Here is a 19,560-nt window from a genome sequence, read left to right as displayed (position 1 = left end):
GAAGGTGACGTTACCAACGTAAAACACTGGCGACCCGTGAGTCTGTTATGTAGCGATTACAAAATGTTCACTAAATCGCTTGCATTGCGTTTGCGCGGTGTTTTAGGCAGCATTATTCATCCAGACCAAACTTGCAGCATACCAAACAGGCATATTCACGACAATATAAATCTACTTCGTGACAGTATTGACTATGCCAACTTAACTAACTCGCCCCTGGCTATTGTTGCCATTGACCAGGAAAAGGCATTTGATAGGATACATCACGGATACCTCTTTAATACGCTTCGTGCCTTTGGTTTTGGTGACCGTTTCCTTTCTTACATTCGCCTCATGTATACCAATGCCCAGTCCCTGGTCCGCGTTAACTGCGCCCTTACTACACCCATCACAGTGGCCCGTGGCATTAGGCAAGGGTGTTCAATGTCCACTGCCCTCTACGTCATTGCCATTGAACCACTACTTCATAAAATTAGGAATGATGAAAACATTGAAGGGTTGGTTATACCTCACAGCAAAAACCAACGTTCTAAATTCACCGCTTACGCCGACGACGTGGAATTTTTCATAACTCGCAAGCAGGATTTCAACTTACTAAGTCGCTGGTTACATGTCTACGAGCTTGCGTCAAACTCTAAAATCAATCTCGAAAAATCAGAAGGGTTATGGGTAGGTAGCTGGCGCAACATCACCTACTCCCCTCTCAATATAACATGGAACAGCGAGGGGTTGAAACTGTTGGGTGTTTATCTTGGGAATAATCCAACTTATACGAATCAGAACTGGGCTGAACTTGTTGCAAAAGTAAATAATAAGATCAACTTCTGGAATCATTTTGTTTACAGCATGTCTTACAGAACGCGCGCTCTTATCATTAATAATCTGATTTCATCGCAGTTAATGTATCGCTTTAATAGCCTTGTGCCACCATCAGACGTAGTTCTGAAGGTACAGAAAATGCTGCTCGACTTCTTTTGGCAAGGGCGACATTGGGTATCTGCTGCAACACTGTACCTCCCCTTGGAAAGAGGTGGACAAAATGTTACACATCTTCCAACACGCATAAGTACTATGCGACTTTCCTATATTCAAAGATATCTATATAATAACCATGACCACCCTTGTTTTAAGTTCACAGACTACTTTTTTATGCAAGCGAGCAATATGTCATATGCAAGTCAACTTCTATGCACCACTATCAAAGCACCTTTACAAAGATTGCCATTATTTTATTATGAGCTCCTCCAGTGTTGGAAATCTGTAGAGAAAGTGCGTAAGTTCAATGATAATAACGTAACTGATATTCTTAATGAGCCACTGTTTAACAACCCACTCATCATACATCCCATACGAAATGAGCCTTTTGCGCTCAGACATTTTGTTGACGCGGGAATAACCAAAGTATGTGATTTGGTATCAGAAACGAATAAAACTTGGTTGGAGGCCGCTGATATGTCGGATAAAATTAAAATCTATTCCGAGCGTATTCTCCATCTCAGTATCAAGGTCATTCACGATTCTATTCCTACCAAATGGAAAGATACTATCAACACCTACTTCAAAGGGAATGGGAAGTGTAATCAACCTCTTTCACATCATAGCTTTGAACTGCACTTTTCTGATGAACTAAATTTGCCACTATATAAGTTTGAAAAAGGCGCAATCTATAAATATCTAATACGTGTCCAGTCAATAACACAACACTTACAAAAACTTGACACTGTTTGGCGGGACATCCTTAGTCTGCCTGAAAGTGCTAAACCCAACTTCAAGGATTGCTATGAAACACCAGTCATTAACAAATATGGGGATCTGCAGTGGCGTATTGTCCATGGTGCCTTTCCAACGGGGAGATTTCTGTTCAAAGCTCGTTTGAACAATTCAGATAAATGTCCCTTTTGTGATGAAGTTGACACACTTCAACACATTTTTTATGATTGTCCATCAAATAGCGCCTTACTCCATTATTTTAATAACATCGCGTCGCGACTGCTTCAACCAGATTTTCGCATTCCGATTTGGTGGTTCACTATTTTACCACCCCATCGCTCAAAACACTTTATGTCGAGCAAGGCACAAGGTTTATTTTGTTTCTTAGCGTGCATGGCTAAGGTTGCAATTCATGTCAGCCGTCGTAATAAAAGGCAAAACAAAGGATCGAGTGAGCCTCTGGACATTTTTATTCAAAGTATTAAGTCGAGGCTTGAAACAGAATATGAATGTTTCCGGATCATGAACCAACTGCCTGAATTTGAGATTATGTGGACGGTAGAGGATGCACTATGTAAAATCGAGGATAACACACTTCGCATTCTACTGTAAACATGGCAGGTACAATCTATTTAAAGCAGGAAGTTGCTTTGTCTTGTTGTTAAACATCGATACAAACGAACATCATTGTATTTACAAACTTAGCACACGCACAGGAGCCAAGAGTTTTGTCCTCTTGGTGGGCTATCATTGCACACACTTACAGCAGCGCATATATGTTTTATGTTACTTGTTCTGTGTTTTAAATGTTTTGATTTTCCCTTGGAATTTGGCAGGGGGGTTGGTACCCCCTTAAGTGCGAACCGGTGTCACCGGCCTGCCTACGGGGTTCCAAGGTGTTTTTGTACTGTTGCGTGATCGTCTTTTATTTTATTTTACCCGTGAACCAAAAAGCATAATATAATATAATATAATATAATATAATATAATATAATATAATATAATATAATATAATATAATATAATATAATATAATATAATATAATATATTATAATATAATATAATATAATATAATATAATATAATATAATATAATATAATATAATATAATATAATATAATATAATATAATCGGGTGAACGCCGTGCTTTTCAGCGCTCCCCGATTTTCTGCCTATTTTGCGTTTTTGCGTTCGTTGTGCGCCCGTGTTTCTACACAGTTGTATATATAGTGTGTCTACCTTTTACGTGAGTAATTTATAGTTGTTGTTTTTGTTATTATTGTGTTTTTTGTAGAGTTTTTGCTTTTGCCTTGGCAAGGTGGTCGGCAACCAAGATGGCTGCCGCTCACACAAGGCCACCGTCAACACCAACAGGTCACCTTACTAGAAACCATGCGGTACGATGTGAAAACATTGATGGCATTCCTGTTGAAACTTATGTGGAGTCGGTTGCAGATTTAGTCGGGGCCAGTAATATTGTGGCTGCATCCCGTATGAGCCGATCAGTTATTGTCTTTTTAAATAAGGTTACATGGGTCAACATGGTTTCTGCCGCTGGCCTTGACATTGCAGACCTCCATGTTTCTGTTGAACCTCTTGTCCGCCCCTCTACAAAAATTGTGCTATCAAATGTTCCCCCTTTTTTACCTGACAATTTTATTACAGATGCCTTAGCTAAATACGGGCGTGTCATGAGCGCGGTGCGAGCGATCCCACTCGGGTGCAAAAGACCAGCACTGAAACATGTAAAGTCTTTTCGCTGCCAAGTTTATGTATATTTAAAAGATCTCAATATCAACAGTTTATTACCTATTACTTTTCAAGGTCAGACATATAATATTTACGTTTCGTCTGACGAATTGACTTGCTTTTCATGTAACATGAAGAGACATACATGTAAAACTTGCCCAAAATCTCAAACAACAAATATGCAAATGATGAATGATGAAAACAATAGTGCTCAAAATAGCACTCCAACAGACTCTCAACAGGTGAATGTAGTAACTAATTTAAATTCCCCTGACACATTGCACGACAAAGACGATGACATAACTGATATAATTAACACCCAAGCACCAGATACTGAGATAAACAATCATGAGACTGATGGTACAACAGATAACATTGAAACTGAAATGAATACAGATTCATCCAAATATATGAGCAAAAAGCGCACGCGCTCTAGATCACCAGTTCACAGAGAAGAACAAAACAATGACCAGTTAAATGACGAAAATAAATGTGAACCAAGTTCTAAAAAGCGTAACGATGAAAATGCAATCGAAATTGTTGAACAAAATTGTCCGAGCTTACGGAGTCGGCCCCATTTCCATCATCTCCCTCACTTGAGTTCACAGTTGAATCCCCGCGCGATTCGCCGCTATCCGAACTCCCTATTGATTTAAGTGGTTTAACTGTTCAATCACAAGACCTTTTCAGCACACCTATGTCACAAAATAAAACCGCTGGTGATATGGAGGAAACTGCCAGCGAATGTAGTGAGAATGAGGGGTCTATCATTTCAGATGTTTCAACATGTACTGATAACAGCGAATCAACAATATCAAACGCAAATATCAAAACCTTTTTGGTGTCTACACTGCACTCACGTAGATTTATAGACAAGTGTTTTGAATTCTTCCCCAATCTTAAAATATTGGTCCGACATCTGATAAACTACCGCAATACCACGCAGTTGAACACATCTGACAAATCTCGCATACACAGACTTATCAAAAAAATTAAACAGCAAATCAAAACGAGTAACTTTATCGCTGATTTTTAATTCCCACTTTTATGATGGCAAACACAATTACATGCGCAACTTACAATGTCAATGGTTGCCGGGACGCCCTCAAACGGTACAGTGTGTTCAATTATCTTAAGCGTGATCATTCCTGTAATTTTTATATGTTACAAGAAACACACTCTCTTGTCTCCGATGAAAATATTTGGAAACTTGTGTGGCGTGGCCTTGAAATTTTTTCTCATGGCACTGTTAATCGTGCGGGTGTGGCGATTTTGTTTTCGCCAGGAGCAACTGTGAATATTTTATCACAATCTGAGATCATGCCTGGGTACGTGTTGCACGCTCATGTTCAAATTAATGAAAATCTTCTTCACAATATTAATGTCTATGCACCTATTAATGGCGCTGAGCGTGTGGAATGCTTCACTAAAATTGAACAATTCATCAGTTCTCTAAATAATGACCCAGTAATCATGGGAGGCGATTTTAATTGTACTACTGAACCCGACATTGACCGTAATAGAGGGACTGAACCGGACATGCGCACTGCAAAGCTCCTCAAATCTGTCGTGAATCATCACAAACTGTTTGATGCATGGCGCCAATACCACGGGAACACATTAAACTTTACTTGGGGGCGTGGTGGTACGCTTGTGCGCCTTGATAGGTTTTATGTCAGTAAATGTATGCGTGGGAAAATTAAGAATATTGACATAAGCAATGGTGCATTAGCCTATTCTGACCATTCCCTTGTCCACATCAACATCGCTATTGGCGACAGTAAAAACAAAAGTCCAGTGTGGTGTATGAATACAGAAATTCTGCGCGATGAAGTGTATGTGGCAATCTTAACTGATTTTTGGGCGAAGTGGCAAACACTTCGAAATAATTACGTAAATATACAGACATGGTGGGATATTTGCAAAAATAAAATAAAGTTACTCACACAACAGTATTGCACTCTCAAACAAAATAAATACAAAACCGAAAAACAAGCATTGGAAATGGAAATTAAAACCATCGAACGTTGTACTGCACACGATGCACCGCTCTTAAACAGTTATACTGAAAAGAAAAAGACTTCTCGCACACCTTGTTCAACGTGAACACAAAGGCAGTGCTACGCGTGCGCGACATCAGTTTTTAAATGAAAGTGATGTTTGCAATTCCTTCTTCTTCCAGTTAGAGAAAAAGAAGGGGACCAAAAAGGCGATCTTTCAGTTGAGGCACCAGGATAACACTCTTACTGAAAATCAAACTGAAATACGGAGAATCATACACACCTTTTACAATAACCTGTATACACCTGATAACATTGACATTGAAGTTCAAAATAGCCTCCTTGAAGGGCTACCGAAACTAAATGAAACAGATCGTGATGACCTTGACAAACCAATCACGTTTGACGAACTGAGTGCCACAGTCAAACTACTTCCCCATGGGCGTACTCCCGGTATCGACGGAATACCAAACGTTTTGACATATCATTGGAAGTCATCTGTGCGATGTATTTTCTGCTGCCACAAACGAAAATGTGCTCCCCCTATCCCGCACAAGGGCCGTTGTCACTCTTCACCCTAAAAAAGGTGACGTTACCAACGTAAAACACTGGCGACCTGTGAGTCTGTTATGTAGCGATTACAAAATGTTCACTAAATCGCTTGCATTGCGGTTGCGCGGTGTTTTAGGCAGCATTATTCATCCAGACCAAACAGGCATATTCACGACAATATAAATCTACTTCGTGACAGTATTGACTATGCCAACTTAACTAACTCACCACTGGCTATTGTTGCCATTGACCAGGAAAAGGCATTTGATAGGATACATCACGGATACCTCTTTAATACGCTTCGTGCCTTTGGTTTTGGTGACTGTTTCCTTTCTTACATTCGCCTCATGTATACCAATGCCCAGTGCCTGGTCCGCGTTAACTGCGCCCTTACTACACCCATCACAGTGGCCCGTGGCATTAGGCAAGGGTGTTCAATGTCCACTGCCCTCTACGTCATTGCCAATGAGCCACTACTTCATAAAATCAGGAATGATGAAAACATTGAAGGGTTGGTTATACCTCACAGCAAAAACCAACATTCTAAACTCACTGCTGACGCTGACGACGTGGAATTTTTCATAACTCGCAAGCAGGATTTCAACTTACTGAGTCGCTGGTTGCTTGCGTCAAACTCTAAAATCAATCTCCAAAAATCAGAAGGGTTATGGGTAGGTAGCTGGCGCAACATCACTTACCCCCCTCTCAATATCAAATGGAACAGCGATGGGTTGAAACTGTTGGGTGTTTATTTTGGGAATAATCTAACTTATACAAATCAGAACTGGGCTGAACTTGTTGCAAAAGTAAATAATAAGATCAACTTCTGGAATCACTTTGTTCACAGTATGTCTTACAGAACGCGCGCTCTTATTATTAATAATCTGATTTCATCGCAGTTATTGTACCGCTTTAATAGCCTTGTGCCACCATCGGACGTAGTTCTGAAGGTACAGAAAATGCTGCTCGATTTCTTTTGGCAAGGCCGACATTGGATATCTGCCGCAACACTGTACCTCCCCTTTGAAAGGGGTGGACAAAATGTTACACATCTTCCAACACGCATAAGTACTATGCGACTTTCCTATATTCAAAGATATCTATATAATAATCATGACCACCCCTGTTTTAAGTTCACAGACTACTTTTTATGCAAGCGAGCAATATATCATATGCAAGTCAACTTCTATGCACCACTATCAAAGCACCTTTACAAAGATTGCCATTATTTTATTGTGAACTCCTCCAGTGTTGGAAATCTGTGCGTAAATTCAATGATAATAACGTGACTGTTATTCTTAATGAGCCACTGTTTAACAACACACTCATCATACACTCCATATTAAATGAGCCTTTTGCGCTCAGACATTTTGTTGACGCGGGAATAACCAAAGTATGCGATTTAGTCTCAGAAACGAATAAAACTTGGTTGGAGGCCGCTGATATGTCGGATAAAATTAAAATTAAAATCCATTCGGAGCGTATTCTCCATCTCAGTATCAAAGTGTCACACGCAACGTAATATTACCGTAATTGGTATAGTATAGGTGTGATGGTTCAAATACCAAAATGGCAACAGTAACAGAAGACTTCCCTGGCGGCGATGATAAAATACGAACACGGAGCCAACAGATGAGGTTTCAACTGGTACTGGTATTATTATACTCTGCAAACATCAAGTACAATAACGCGGTAAAACTCCACTACTCCAATGACTAGATACTTAAACTCCAATACAATTCAACGAGATCTCCGATCTGAACTCAGTGCTGAACAACTCCCCTATATATACCCACACTGTCTATAAATAGACCATTACATCAGCATACATAATGAGTCTGGAATTTACTATAAATTTCTAGAATGTTCCATTACCTTCTATTGCCTCCTACAGTGTTCTATTACCTATTCAACCAGTTTCTAAACAAAATCTAGAATATTCCACCCAAACACAGTACGGGTCTAGAACATTCTCAGTGACACGGGAGTGGTAAATAAGTCGTATGCGACACAAAGTTATTCACGATTCTATTCCTACAAAATGGAAAGATACTATCAACACTTACTTCAAAGGGAACGGGAAGTGTAATCAACCTCTTTCACATCATAGCTTTGAACTGCACTTTTCTGATGAACTAAATTTGCCACTATATAAGTTTAAAAATGGCGCAATCTATAAATATCGAATACGTGTCCTGACAATAACACAACACCCACAAAGACTTTACACATATTGGCGTGACATCCTTAGTCTGCCTGCTAAACCCAACTTCAAGGATTGCTCTGAATCACCAGTCATTATTAACAAATATGGGGATCTGCAGTGGCGTATTGTCCATGGTGCCTTTCCAACGGGGAGATTTCTGTTCAAAGGTCGTTTTAACAATTCAGATAAATGCCCTTTTGTGAGGAAGTTGACACACTTCAACACATTCAACCAGACTTTCGCATTCCGATTTGGTGGTTTACCATTTTACCACCCTATCGCTCAAAGCACTTTATGTCTAGCAAGGCACAATGTATATTTTGTTTCTTAGCGTGCATGGCTAAGGTTGTAATTCATGTCAGCCGTCGTAATAAAAGGCAAAACAAAGGCTCGAGTGAGTCTCTGGAAATGTGTATTCAAAGTATTAAGTTGAGGCTTGAAACAGAATATCATGGATCATGAACCAACTGCCTGAATTTGAGACTACGTGGACAGTAGAGGATGCACTATGTAAAATCGAGGATGACACACTCCACATTCTACTGTAATTGTGGCAAGTAGGATCTATTAAAACAAGAAAGTTGTCTTGTCTTAGTGTTAAACATCGATACAAACAAAGACCATTACAAACTTGGCGCACGCACAGAGTTAAGAGCCAAAAGTTTTGTCCTCTTGGTGGGCTATATTTGCATACACTTGCATCAGCGCATATAAGTTTTATGTTACTTGTTCTGTGTTTTAAATGTTTTAATTTTCCCCTTGGAATTTGGCAGGGGGTGGTACCCCCTTAAGTGCGAACCGGTGTCACCGACCTGCCTACGGGGTTCCAAGGTGTTTTTGTGCTGTTACGTGATCGTCTTTTATTTTATTTTATTTTATTTTACATGTGAAACAAAAAGCAGAATAGAATAGAATAGAATAGAATAGAATAGAATAGAATAGAATAGAATAGAATAGAATAGAATAGAATAGAATAGAATAGAATAGAATAGAAAGCCCCTGACTATAATTGGCGCAGGAGTGATACATTATCTGCGTTTCGTAGATTAGCAGATAATTGCTATCTATTCGTATGTAAATTATTCAGGTGCCATTGCACCTGTTCTGACTGGTTATTGGCTAAATAACCAGGTGCTCATGGGTATATAGTAAGAAGAGTGTTCTATTGTATTCAGTCTGGGTTGCAAACAACTCACGATGTCCACACCGACGGAAGGCCTCAGTGAACCGATAACACCACCAAACATCAAGGACTTGCTTGACGATGTTACTAGCAATATTACCACCGTTGTAGAAGACCGTTTGGCGAAGATTAAGCGCGACTTGTCTGAAGAAAATAGCGAAGCTCTTGAGACGGCGGCAAAACGTGCCAGGGCCGACAAGCATGATTTCAAAAAACCTGGTAATCGGCAGCAGTTCGAGCACGAGCAGAAGGTGATGGAGTGCCTGCATACTGCCATGGATGCCACTACTAAGAATGCTGTGGAGAAAGCCAAAGACGCTCTCGAGAAAGGTATGGCTCTGGTATCTCATCGTATGAAGCTTATCAAGCTGGCCGATAAAAGCGAATTTGGGTGGGGCACAGTGAATGAATACATTTCTGATGAGTTGGCCTCTGACACTGATGACGAAAAGCGTATTCAGCGTTCCGAAAAACGTGCAGGGACAAAAATCAAACAAAAGAAGCGCTATCGCCGAACCCAACCCAGTCAACAGAATTTGAATACTAGTAGCAATTTGTTCAGAGATGCACGTCACGGATCACAAACTTCTGAATTCCGGATTGGTCCCTGTTTCAGGTCCCTGTCCGAATCCAGGGAGCCCACCCTTCCTAATTCGGTGACACTTGGCTTGGGCAATATTGTTTTTTCTCATCCCATCGTTCCGGCTTCGCCTAGCGTTTATAACATAGAGTTAAATGCATGCAATTCTGAGCAAATATTGTCACGGTCCGTGGTCGGGCGGCTAAAGAGCTCATTGTCTTTCTGGCAAAATTCTTTGTCCTGCCCGCTTTTTGTACGTTCATTAATTGCATTTGGTTACCGTTTACCTTTATCAAATTATCCCCCGCAGTTTGTGGGTAAAAATAATTTGTCCAGCAGGAAGCACCCCCAATTCGTTCGTCAAGCAATCAATAAATTACTTGCCAATGGCTGTGTTTCACGCCAGTTTTCTCGACCTTATTGCGTAAACCCTTTGACAGTGGCAGAAGGGAAAAAGCTCAGATTAGTTCTCGATCTCAGACATGTGAACCTTTACTTAGCGAAGCCTTCATTTAGATACGAAGACCTAAAAACTTTAGCTCAGATGTCAACTTTTATTTTTTCGTTTGGGATCTTGAATCCGGCTATCACCATGTTGGTATTTGGCATGAACATCGCAAGTCTTTGGGTTTTTGTTGGAATTTTGACGGCGAGATCAGGTATTTTACATTCAATGTGTTGCCGTTCGGCTTGAGCACTGCCTGTTATTGTTTTACTAAGCTTCTGAGGCCGTTGGTTAAGAGATGGCGTAGTATGTCACACGTGTCAATAGTGTATTTAGACGACGGTATTTCTGGTCAAGGTTGTCTGACATCTGCTAGAGCAGCTAGTATTGTTCAACGAACTGATTTGCATAAATCTGGTCTTAAAGTTAACGAGCAGAAAAGTCGCTGAGAGCCCGCTCAAATCGGCGAATGGTTGGGGTTTGTCATTAACACCTTGCGGATGGAATTTTCCCTTCCACAGTGTAACGTTGACAAGGTAAAGAAATCAATTTCGACTGTAATTACTGTGAACAGATGCTCGGTTCGCGATCTTGCTCGCATTGCCGGTTTTTTGATATCTTTGTCCATCGCTGTTGGTCCGATTACTCGTCTATTTACGAGGCAAATGTATTTTACTATTGAGAATCGATCGTCGTGGTCGCAGATCGTTAATATATCTGGACCTGTGCTTCAGGAACTTTTGTTTTGGTCGAGTAGTGGACGCTCTGAATGGTTTTCATATCAAACCCAAATTCTCGGCAACTGCGGTTGTATTTTCAGATGCAAGCGACACTGGTTATGGTGATCACTATAGCTATAATTCAGAATTCTTTTATTCTAATGGGTTGTGGGATGAAACAGAACGCGTACAGAGCTTCACATTTCGCGAGTTAAAAGCTGTACTTTATGTATTAACTTCGTTTTTGTTGACTTTGAGGCATAGAAAAGTTAGGTGGTTTTCGGATAACCAGAATGCTTGTAGAATAATTTCGGTCGGTAGTGCAAAGCCATCTCTTTAGGAGTTAGCCATTGAAATTTTTCAAATCTGTTGTCAGAATGATATTCAACTCCAGGCGACTTGGCTACCGAGGTCCGAGAATGAAAAAGCGGATCTGCTGAGTAGAATTGTTGATACAGACGATTGGTCACTAAATCCCAACATTTTCGACATGTTGGACAAAATATGGGGCCCGCATAGCATTGACAGATTTGCGTCTTGTCACAACGCTCAACTGCCACGTTTCAATTCAGCAGCTTGGAACCCCGGTACAGAGGCCATTGACGCATTCTGTCAGAATTGGTCCACTGAAAATAATTGGGTATGTCCTCCCGTCAGTCTTGTAATTCCCGCTATTCGTCATCTTCAGAGTTGCAGAGGAAAGGCAACTTTAAAGCGAACCTAAATGCGGCCTTAATTTATAGTTGTGTATATTCTAAACTGTATTCGAAATAATATTGCAGTGGTTTAATTTTGTTTTAATTATAACTGTAGCTTGGATAGGCATTTGAAGTGCTTGCCATGGAGGCCATTCATGGAGGGGAATAATTAACGAACGAACATATTTATAATCCGGGTACTTTTCAAAGCTATGACGTTTTAGTATCTGATCGCATTCGTATACGCCATTGTACATAGCCGTTCATGCTGTCAAGCATTGTGTACTATTAGTATAAACTCAACTTTTATATGCACAATGTGCTTTTTAAAACTTGGGTTAGAGCAATATGCGTTTGAACCACAGTATTTTGAGAGTGAAAGCCCAATTGCGTTAAAGTACCGTACTTCCCCGATCGTAAGCCCCCCCCCCGAGTATGAAGCCCATCCCTATGTTTTTACTTGGTATGTATCGAGTTGAGAGCATTCACGATTATAAGCCCTATGGATGTACTGTTTTTACTGAGCGTCGACGATATTCTTTAAAATATGCGTGTAAAAGGTGTGTTTCATTTCATAATAATCGTGATTGGCATGTTAGTTTGGTTCATGCTTTTAGTTTTATGAGAAAACTCGCATTAATTTCAAGTTCAGAGTGCATGGCGAACGTACACAACGTGATTCGCATCGTTTCTATTCTGTCATTTACTCAGGATGAAGATCGATGTTGCAATTCTGGAGTAATCCATATTTCTTTGAGTAGTAGCCTTCGAAAAGCCAAAAATGTGATCGTTAAGTCGTGTACCTGATTATTGGGCATGGTTTACTTTGAGACTATTATGAAAAGCCTAGGGTTTGAACGATGAGACATGTTGGCGACCGAGAAAGGTGTTTAAATTCTTCCTCCACACTCAGTTTACCCACGGTTACTATTAACCGTCGTTTATATTTCGGAAATTGCGAATCGCCAGTTTTTAGGAAAAAAAATCATCGTTTTTTCGTTGCAATCAGTGCTACAGATCGCATTTTAACATTGCGGTAATTCACTTCCGCATTGCGCTAAAAAATCATCGTCAATAATCGGAAAATTTCATCATTACGACACATCATTTTGATTGGTTAATGAAAGACATGACCTGTTATGTCAAAGGAAGTTGTTCCAGGTCAAATCGTGCTGAAAAACCTCATGGTGGAAAATTGTTTTGCGTCGAGCGTTTGCGTACGATCGAAAACATACCAAAACGAAGATAATGATAAATGCCTTCGTCCACTGTTTCCTCACAAACCCGACCCATTATTTCACCGTAAATTCAGACGGTATGTAAATCGTATTGTAATAAAATGTGTGTTTTTTATGAACATGTTTGTTTCTTCATTGTAAGTATCGTTCAAATCAATGACGCATTTTTTTCAAAAATAAGTATTATTTTCCTGAGCCCGGCGTGGTGAACGAATATTTTTTTTGGATAATTTTTCGTTGTTTGCAAGATGGCTACAGTGTTTAACCCCAAAACAAAATCATTTTTTCTGAGTTGGTCCTCGAGTACAAGCTCATCCCTTACTTTTCCTTTAATGGCCATCTGCCGCTTTCTGGTCGGTGTTGCGTCCGCAGCCTGGGCGTTTTGCTGACTTTGTTAAGTTTGTTCGCGTCCTTCCCCGTATCCCCGGTTTGCTAGTGAGAGGAAGGGGTCAAACATTCAATTTGGTTAAAACTAGCAAGACATCCAGTCTTGTTGGTTGTCCGAATTTCAATATGTTGGCTTTGAGACTCTCATTCGATCCAGACCCACATGATGCGCGGGACGCGAGCAAACTTCAGTCCACAGGGACTGGTTAAATTGGAATTGCCAAATTATATAATTGCATATAGTAATGTCGCTTGGTGTACGTTTGTATTGTATGATTAATGTCGCAGTCCGATCTGTCATGACTAAGGATTCTTGTAAATAGGTATTTAATATGAATAAATTTATGTCGCATCATTTTGTATGCTAGTTTACTTTCCTACAGGATATGTAGCTTTTCTGCATATTCGCCTTTCGGCATGTCGGTATACATATATATATATTCGCCTTTCGGCGTGTGTCGGTATAGATATTCGCCTTTCGGCGTGTGTCGGTATAGATATTCGCCTTTCGGCGTGTGTCGGTATAGATATTCGCCTTTCGGCGTGTGTCGGTATAGATATTCGCCTTTCGGCGTGTGTCGGTATAGATATTTGCCTTTCGGCGTGTGTCGGTATAGATATTCGCCTTTGGGCCTGTGTCTGTATATATTCGCCTTTCGGCATGTTGCTGGCGCTATGGAAGTGCAGCCATTTGCTGACGCTGTTCTTGTGGGACAGCAATGTTCGATGTGAGTAGACAATTCGTTATTTCCAATTCGCGGTTAAATGTCGGTATATTATTGCGTCGTCGTGTCAATTTTATTGTATAAATTGTGTAGTTTTAGATGTCTTTCAGATACAAAATTGGAAGGCTGAACTCAGCAACCCAGCACTGGATGACTTCTGTGACACTCTTCCCGATGTGATGTTGGCGTCTAGAGCCGGTAATACGTTAAGCAAGTTCACCGGCAGTTGGCTCAGATGGAAACGATGGTGTCAGAAAAATCTGTCGGCGGGCGCTGCCTGTCCAGCAAAGCCGTTGCACATTGCTATATATCTTCGGAGTTTGTTGGACAACGCAAATACAGTTGCGCCCATGGATTCCGCATTGTATAATATTAGATGGGCGCACTCAATGGCTGGTATAGTATCCCCGACTTGTCATCCAATGGTTCGAGCTACGATAGAGGGCTGCAGGCGCATTCTCGCTAAACCTAGAAAGGCCAAAGAGCCAGTCTACCCAGAAATTCTGGCCACACTGGTGTCCCAAAAGAATCTGTCTTCGTTATCAGACTTACGATTGCTATGCTTGTGCCTTATTTCGTATGCTGGATTTATGCGTATTGGCGAGCTCTTGAGCGTTAAAAAAAGCGACATTTCATTTTCAGATTCTCATATGGAGATTAAATTGCATAAGCGAAAGAACGACAAATTTCGAGAAGGAAGTTCTATAATTATTGCAAGGTCTCCCAAAAATACTTGTCCCGTACGTGTTACTGAAATGTTCATATCTAAATTGGGGGTTAACGTTAATTCCGAAAGTTTCTTAATTCGAAGACTAGTACATACTAAGCAGGGGCTCAAGCCTCACAATCATTTAGGGATTTCATATTCTACTGCTAGAGATTTAATGATGAAAGGTATCAAACCACTGGTTAACGATATTTCCCAATTCGGCACTCACAGTTTTCGTATGGGTGGCGCAACGGCGGCAGCTAATAGTAACGTTAATGAAAGGTGCATTGCCAGACACGGAGGGTGGAAGAGCACGAGTTCAAAAGACAGATATATTTGCGATTCGCTTCAAAGCAAACTAGAAGTATCAAAGTCCCTTGGGGTCTAACATACACGTTTGTAAAACCATAACTAAATTTTTGCTCTCCTGGGTACTGCAACCACCGCATACCGCATTTCATGCTTGTTGTTTAATTTGTACGAATAATTGGAGTTAAGTATAGATTGATAAATTATCTGCGTTTCGTAGATTAGCAGATAATTGCTATCTATTCGTATGTAAATTATTCAGGTGCCATTGCACCTATCCTGACTGCAGCTGGTTATTGGCTAAATAACCAGGTGCTCATGGGTATATAGTAAGAAGAGTGTTCTATTGTATTCAGTCTCGGTTGCAAACAACTCACAATGTATTTTTTCTTATTTAATATATGTTCAATTTTAATATGGATAACTCCCGACATCCACCCCTAGATACATCTGACATTGTGTCGGGTACAGGTTTCCAGATGTTTTTTTCCCCTTAACGGGTTTTTTATATCTGGTTTTCCTGGGCGGTCAATGTATTCGCGATGGGGATTTATCATCGATTATTCCGTGAATATTTACATATGTAAGGGGGATACTTGTAATAGGCGCGTGTGGCTCCTGTGTACTGCAACCACCACATACCGCATTTCATGCTTGTTGTTTAATTTGTACGAATAATTGGAGTTAAGTATAGATTGTATCTGCGTCGCACTCAAGCTTTGTGCTGTGTACTCTATTTAGTCTATTCAATAGATGATAGGAAGTACGTTTGTGATGCGGAATATTACATTCTAATTTGAGCAGACTTAGATCTACTATAAATACGCATCAAGTTTGTTTTTCTATTTAATAAAGTGTTTTGCTGTGTCGTGAACAAAAACATTCACATACCAATGTCATGGGATTCTCGCTGGACTTTATTACTCATTACTACCTCCAACCTCAGCATCACAACTGTCAGATCCAGTCCCTGTAGGCCATAGTTTTAATCAACTACTCACATTGCATTTTGAGCACCCATCAGCTATCACAATATACTGTGGTAGTAATGTTATTGAGCTATATTTCGTTCAAGCTCATTGCCTTTCAGACAAGCAGTTGGATTGCTTGACGGTCTTATTTAATCACGGTAATTGCAAGAGTAGTCAGTTTTGTGTTGTATTATGTCAATGTCTTGTGTTGTGTTACAATCCAGTTACTATTCACATGACGATTTCAAAAATAAGACTGTACTACCAAAATTGAAAAAAGTGCAGATTTCAGAATAACAGGAAGTCGCACGCAGTATCATCGTCAGTTGGAAATGATTACCGTAGTTATGAATATATTAGTAAATATTACAAATGAACAACAACAACAACAACAACAACAACAACAACAACAAATGAATACAACGTTTTCTCATCACAGGCTGAGATATTTGACCTGTGCTAAGGAGCTGTCCGTGGAAGCTACTTATGTAATGCCAAATCTTCTGTTCACTGCTTTTACTTATAATGTACATGCTTCACACATTATTGTACTTGATAAACGATTAGAATAACAATCCTGGGACTTTGGCTCGTAATATAAATATATACAGCTTGCTTTGTACTCATATGATCCATACCATGCTTCACTTTGATACGTTCTTCTTGTGTTATAGTTATATTATAGTACACATGTGGCGTTCAGGATATTTCTGACAACTGGCACCATGTTCAATATAATTGTGTCATCTCTGATGTCATATATTATTATATTCTATACTAAGTTATACATATTCTAAGATGAGTATCAATAATGACGATGCAATCAATAAATCAATCAATCAATCAATCAATCAATCAACCAATCAAAAGACTAACGAGTGAGTGTAGACACAGTATGTATTAATATTGATGTAATTACTTGTTTTGTTGTTTCCACTTGGATTTGTAAGCAGTACAACGGAAGTAATAATGACAACAATGGATATAATAACTGCTCCCACAGCAATACCAATAACGGTCGCAGTTATACCAGTGGTGACAGCAGTCCCTTCTACTGCTACTTCTGTACTGGCACCAGATGCACCTGTTCCTCCTACTGCTGTCCCGCCTTGCTGTGATGATTTGCAACACAATTGTCGCTTAAAGAAACAATTAGTAATATTTATTTCATTTTACAAATCCGCCTTCTTTTTGGTTCTCGAAGTGCCAAGTGATTCTGACAAAACATATCCAAGACAAACATTTTCTTGCAATGATGAGCACTATTATTTAAAAAATGACCCGTCACTAAAAGTTAGATTAGAAAAGATACATTGGTTTTCATCTCCCCAATGTGCATCGCTCCTGATTCAGGTTGTGACACCCTCTGTTCCTAGGAATATTATCCTGGATAGAATTTGTAACACACCAGCATAACAGCTACTATGCTACCATGAATAATTCATATTGTAGTTGATAATACATCCTTATTAATGCTTTGACTCACCAATTTCGTTTGAATGTCTTTGAATGTTTTAATTCCTTCTTGTACATCATCAGCACTAAAAAAATACATACGTCAAACAATGATGCATTTTGTTACCACATTGCCTCTTACTATAAATAATACTACACACACTATAAATAGCACGATTGTGTCGGAAATGTCTAATTCCAAATAAACTTTGTATAATAGATAGTGACTACTTAATTGATGATGCATATAACCCAATACTAAACAATACAATAGGAAATATGTGACATAGTCACGCTATGTCTAGATTGTAATTACATGTATAAGAATTGAGTGTCGTAAATGACACTCTGAGAAATATGTTTTGTGGCCCAAAGTTGGGTTCATTTCACACTACATGTACGATGTCCAAAAATCAATCAATCAATCAATCAATCAATCAATCAATCAATGTATAATAATTTTTACACCATTTCGAGCTATACCAACATATAGCGTGTGTATACCAAACATCCAACCTTTTCATATTATCATAATACACAGGACATTGTATTAAAAATGGTGATGTACCACATGTATAGCCGTATTCAAATGAAGATAATGAAAAATTGAAAATTCTGTGATGTTATCAGGGATAATACTGAAGGTTTTACTTTACTTACAGGTTCTGAGCATGCTCCCCAGTATCACTAACCACTTGTGACAAATCTGCACCTGCTGACGTGTCTTCAGTTGCAGTGGTCATCGTACGTTGCATTTAATATTATAGCACGTATTGCTATAATATAATATTGCAGCTCATAACAACATATGTGTTGTTGTCGAGGTCCATCAATAGAAAGAATTCATGTTTGACTTTTTAGATACGCGAATTTAGTTGCTTTTTACCATATGGCGATGTGGTACTACGGCACAAAAGGGATTGTAGAATTACCCTAACCCTACTAATAAGCTTAAAGAGTATTTTTAGACGGAATTGTTTTGAATCTGAAACACAGTAATAACACTGCGAACATTTGTAATACTTGTTAGCTTTCCTAATGATTGACTCACCCTGTCTTATTTGACAGACGAGATAATTTGACAGACGAGTTTTGTAATAACAGGAAAAAAGTTTTCAATCATTGTGGACTTCATTAAATAAAACGGATATTTCAGGTGTAAATAGATTGACTCTCAGGCCGATCGACCTTAAAAAAACATTTATTATACCTCCCTTGCTATGCCTACATGTAAATCAATGCCACAATATATTCGGCCTTATTCGCATAACATTTCTAAATGTTTAACTGACTAATGCTGTGGACACGATCCTAATTAGTTATTGTACTGTCGTAATCATTATTTTTATAATCAAAATAAGGTGTAGTCTTGTTAGATATGTGCATGTGCCAATATAGTCAAAGATATGCGTCAGAGGAACGACAGCACAAAACATGTAATGGATAAGCAGTCGTGTCTTACAATTTTGAACTCCATTTACAAAAACATAATCCTTTATATTATTCTTAACAACGTGCTCAAATGCTCATGTTTAAAAACCACTAACCGATTATGGAGCATTTTATTAATAAACCCACGTGACATACCTTTATGCACATTAATCTAGATGATTCTATTTTGAAATTGTGAGTCCTAGTCATACAATTCATTCAAACCTAATGTTTATTTACTCCATCGGTAAAATGTTGTTTTATTTTGGATTCACCAAGAGTGGATTTTGTTCTAATAAACCTAATATTTATCAGCTCTCGGGATGAATTATGTATCGTTATGCTCTGTAACTACCACATTTAAAAGAACGTAGGTAGTGGTGACTCGTCACATCGCAATCTTCATCAGAGCAGTCTTTTACAAATACGACTCAGCTTACTTGACCAGTGGTAAGACCTGTCTTTTGGTACCCGAAATTGTTGACGTAATAACT

At 39.3% G+C, this 19,560-nt stretch overlaps 1 protein-coding gene across 1 annotated transcript in view; it reads right to left on the bottom strand.

Annotated features, from left to right (window-relative positions):
* The window catches only part of LOC144362834 (uncharacterized), a 37,139-nt gene extending 17,724 nt beyond the window's left edge, over positions 1-19,415 (bottom strand). The window contains exons 1-3 of the mRNA XM_085494317.1: positions 18,296-19,415; positions 17,667-17,721; positions 17,100-17,319 (exon numbers count right to left, since the gene is read on the bottom strand). Of these exons, the coding sequence (XP_085350443.1) occupies positions 17,100-17,319; positions 17,667-17,721; positions 18,296-18,390 (370 nt within the window). The 5' untranslated portion in view covers positions 18,391-19,415. The remainder of the gene's footprint in view (positions 1-17,099; positions 17,320-17,666; positions 17,722-18,295) is intronic.
* Between the last annotated feature and the right edge of the window lie 145 nt (positions 19,416-19,560).

The sequence above is a fragment of the Saccoglossus kowalevskii genome, chromosome 20 (genome assembly GCF_978046115.1).
Source record: "Saccoglossus kowalevskii chromosome 20, keSacKowa6.1, whole genome shotgun sequence".
In the NCBI taxonomy this organism is placed as follows: domain Eukaryota; kingdom Metazoa; phylum Hemichordata; class Enteropneusta; family Harrimaniidae; genus Saccoglossus; species Saccoglossus kowalevskii.
This window is presented reverse-complemented; position numbering and strand designations above follow the sequence as displayed.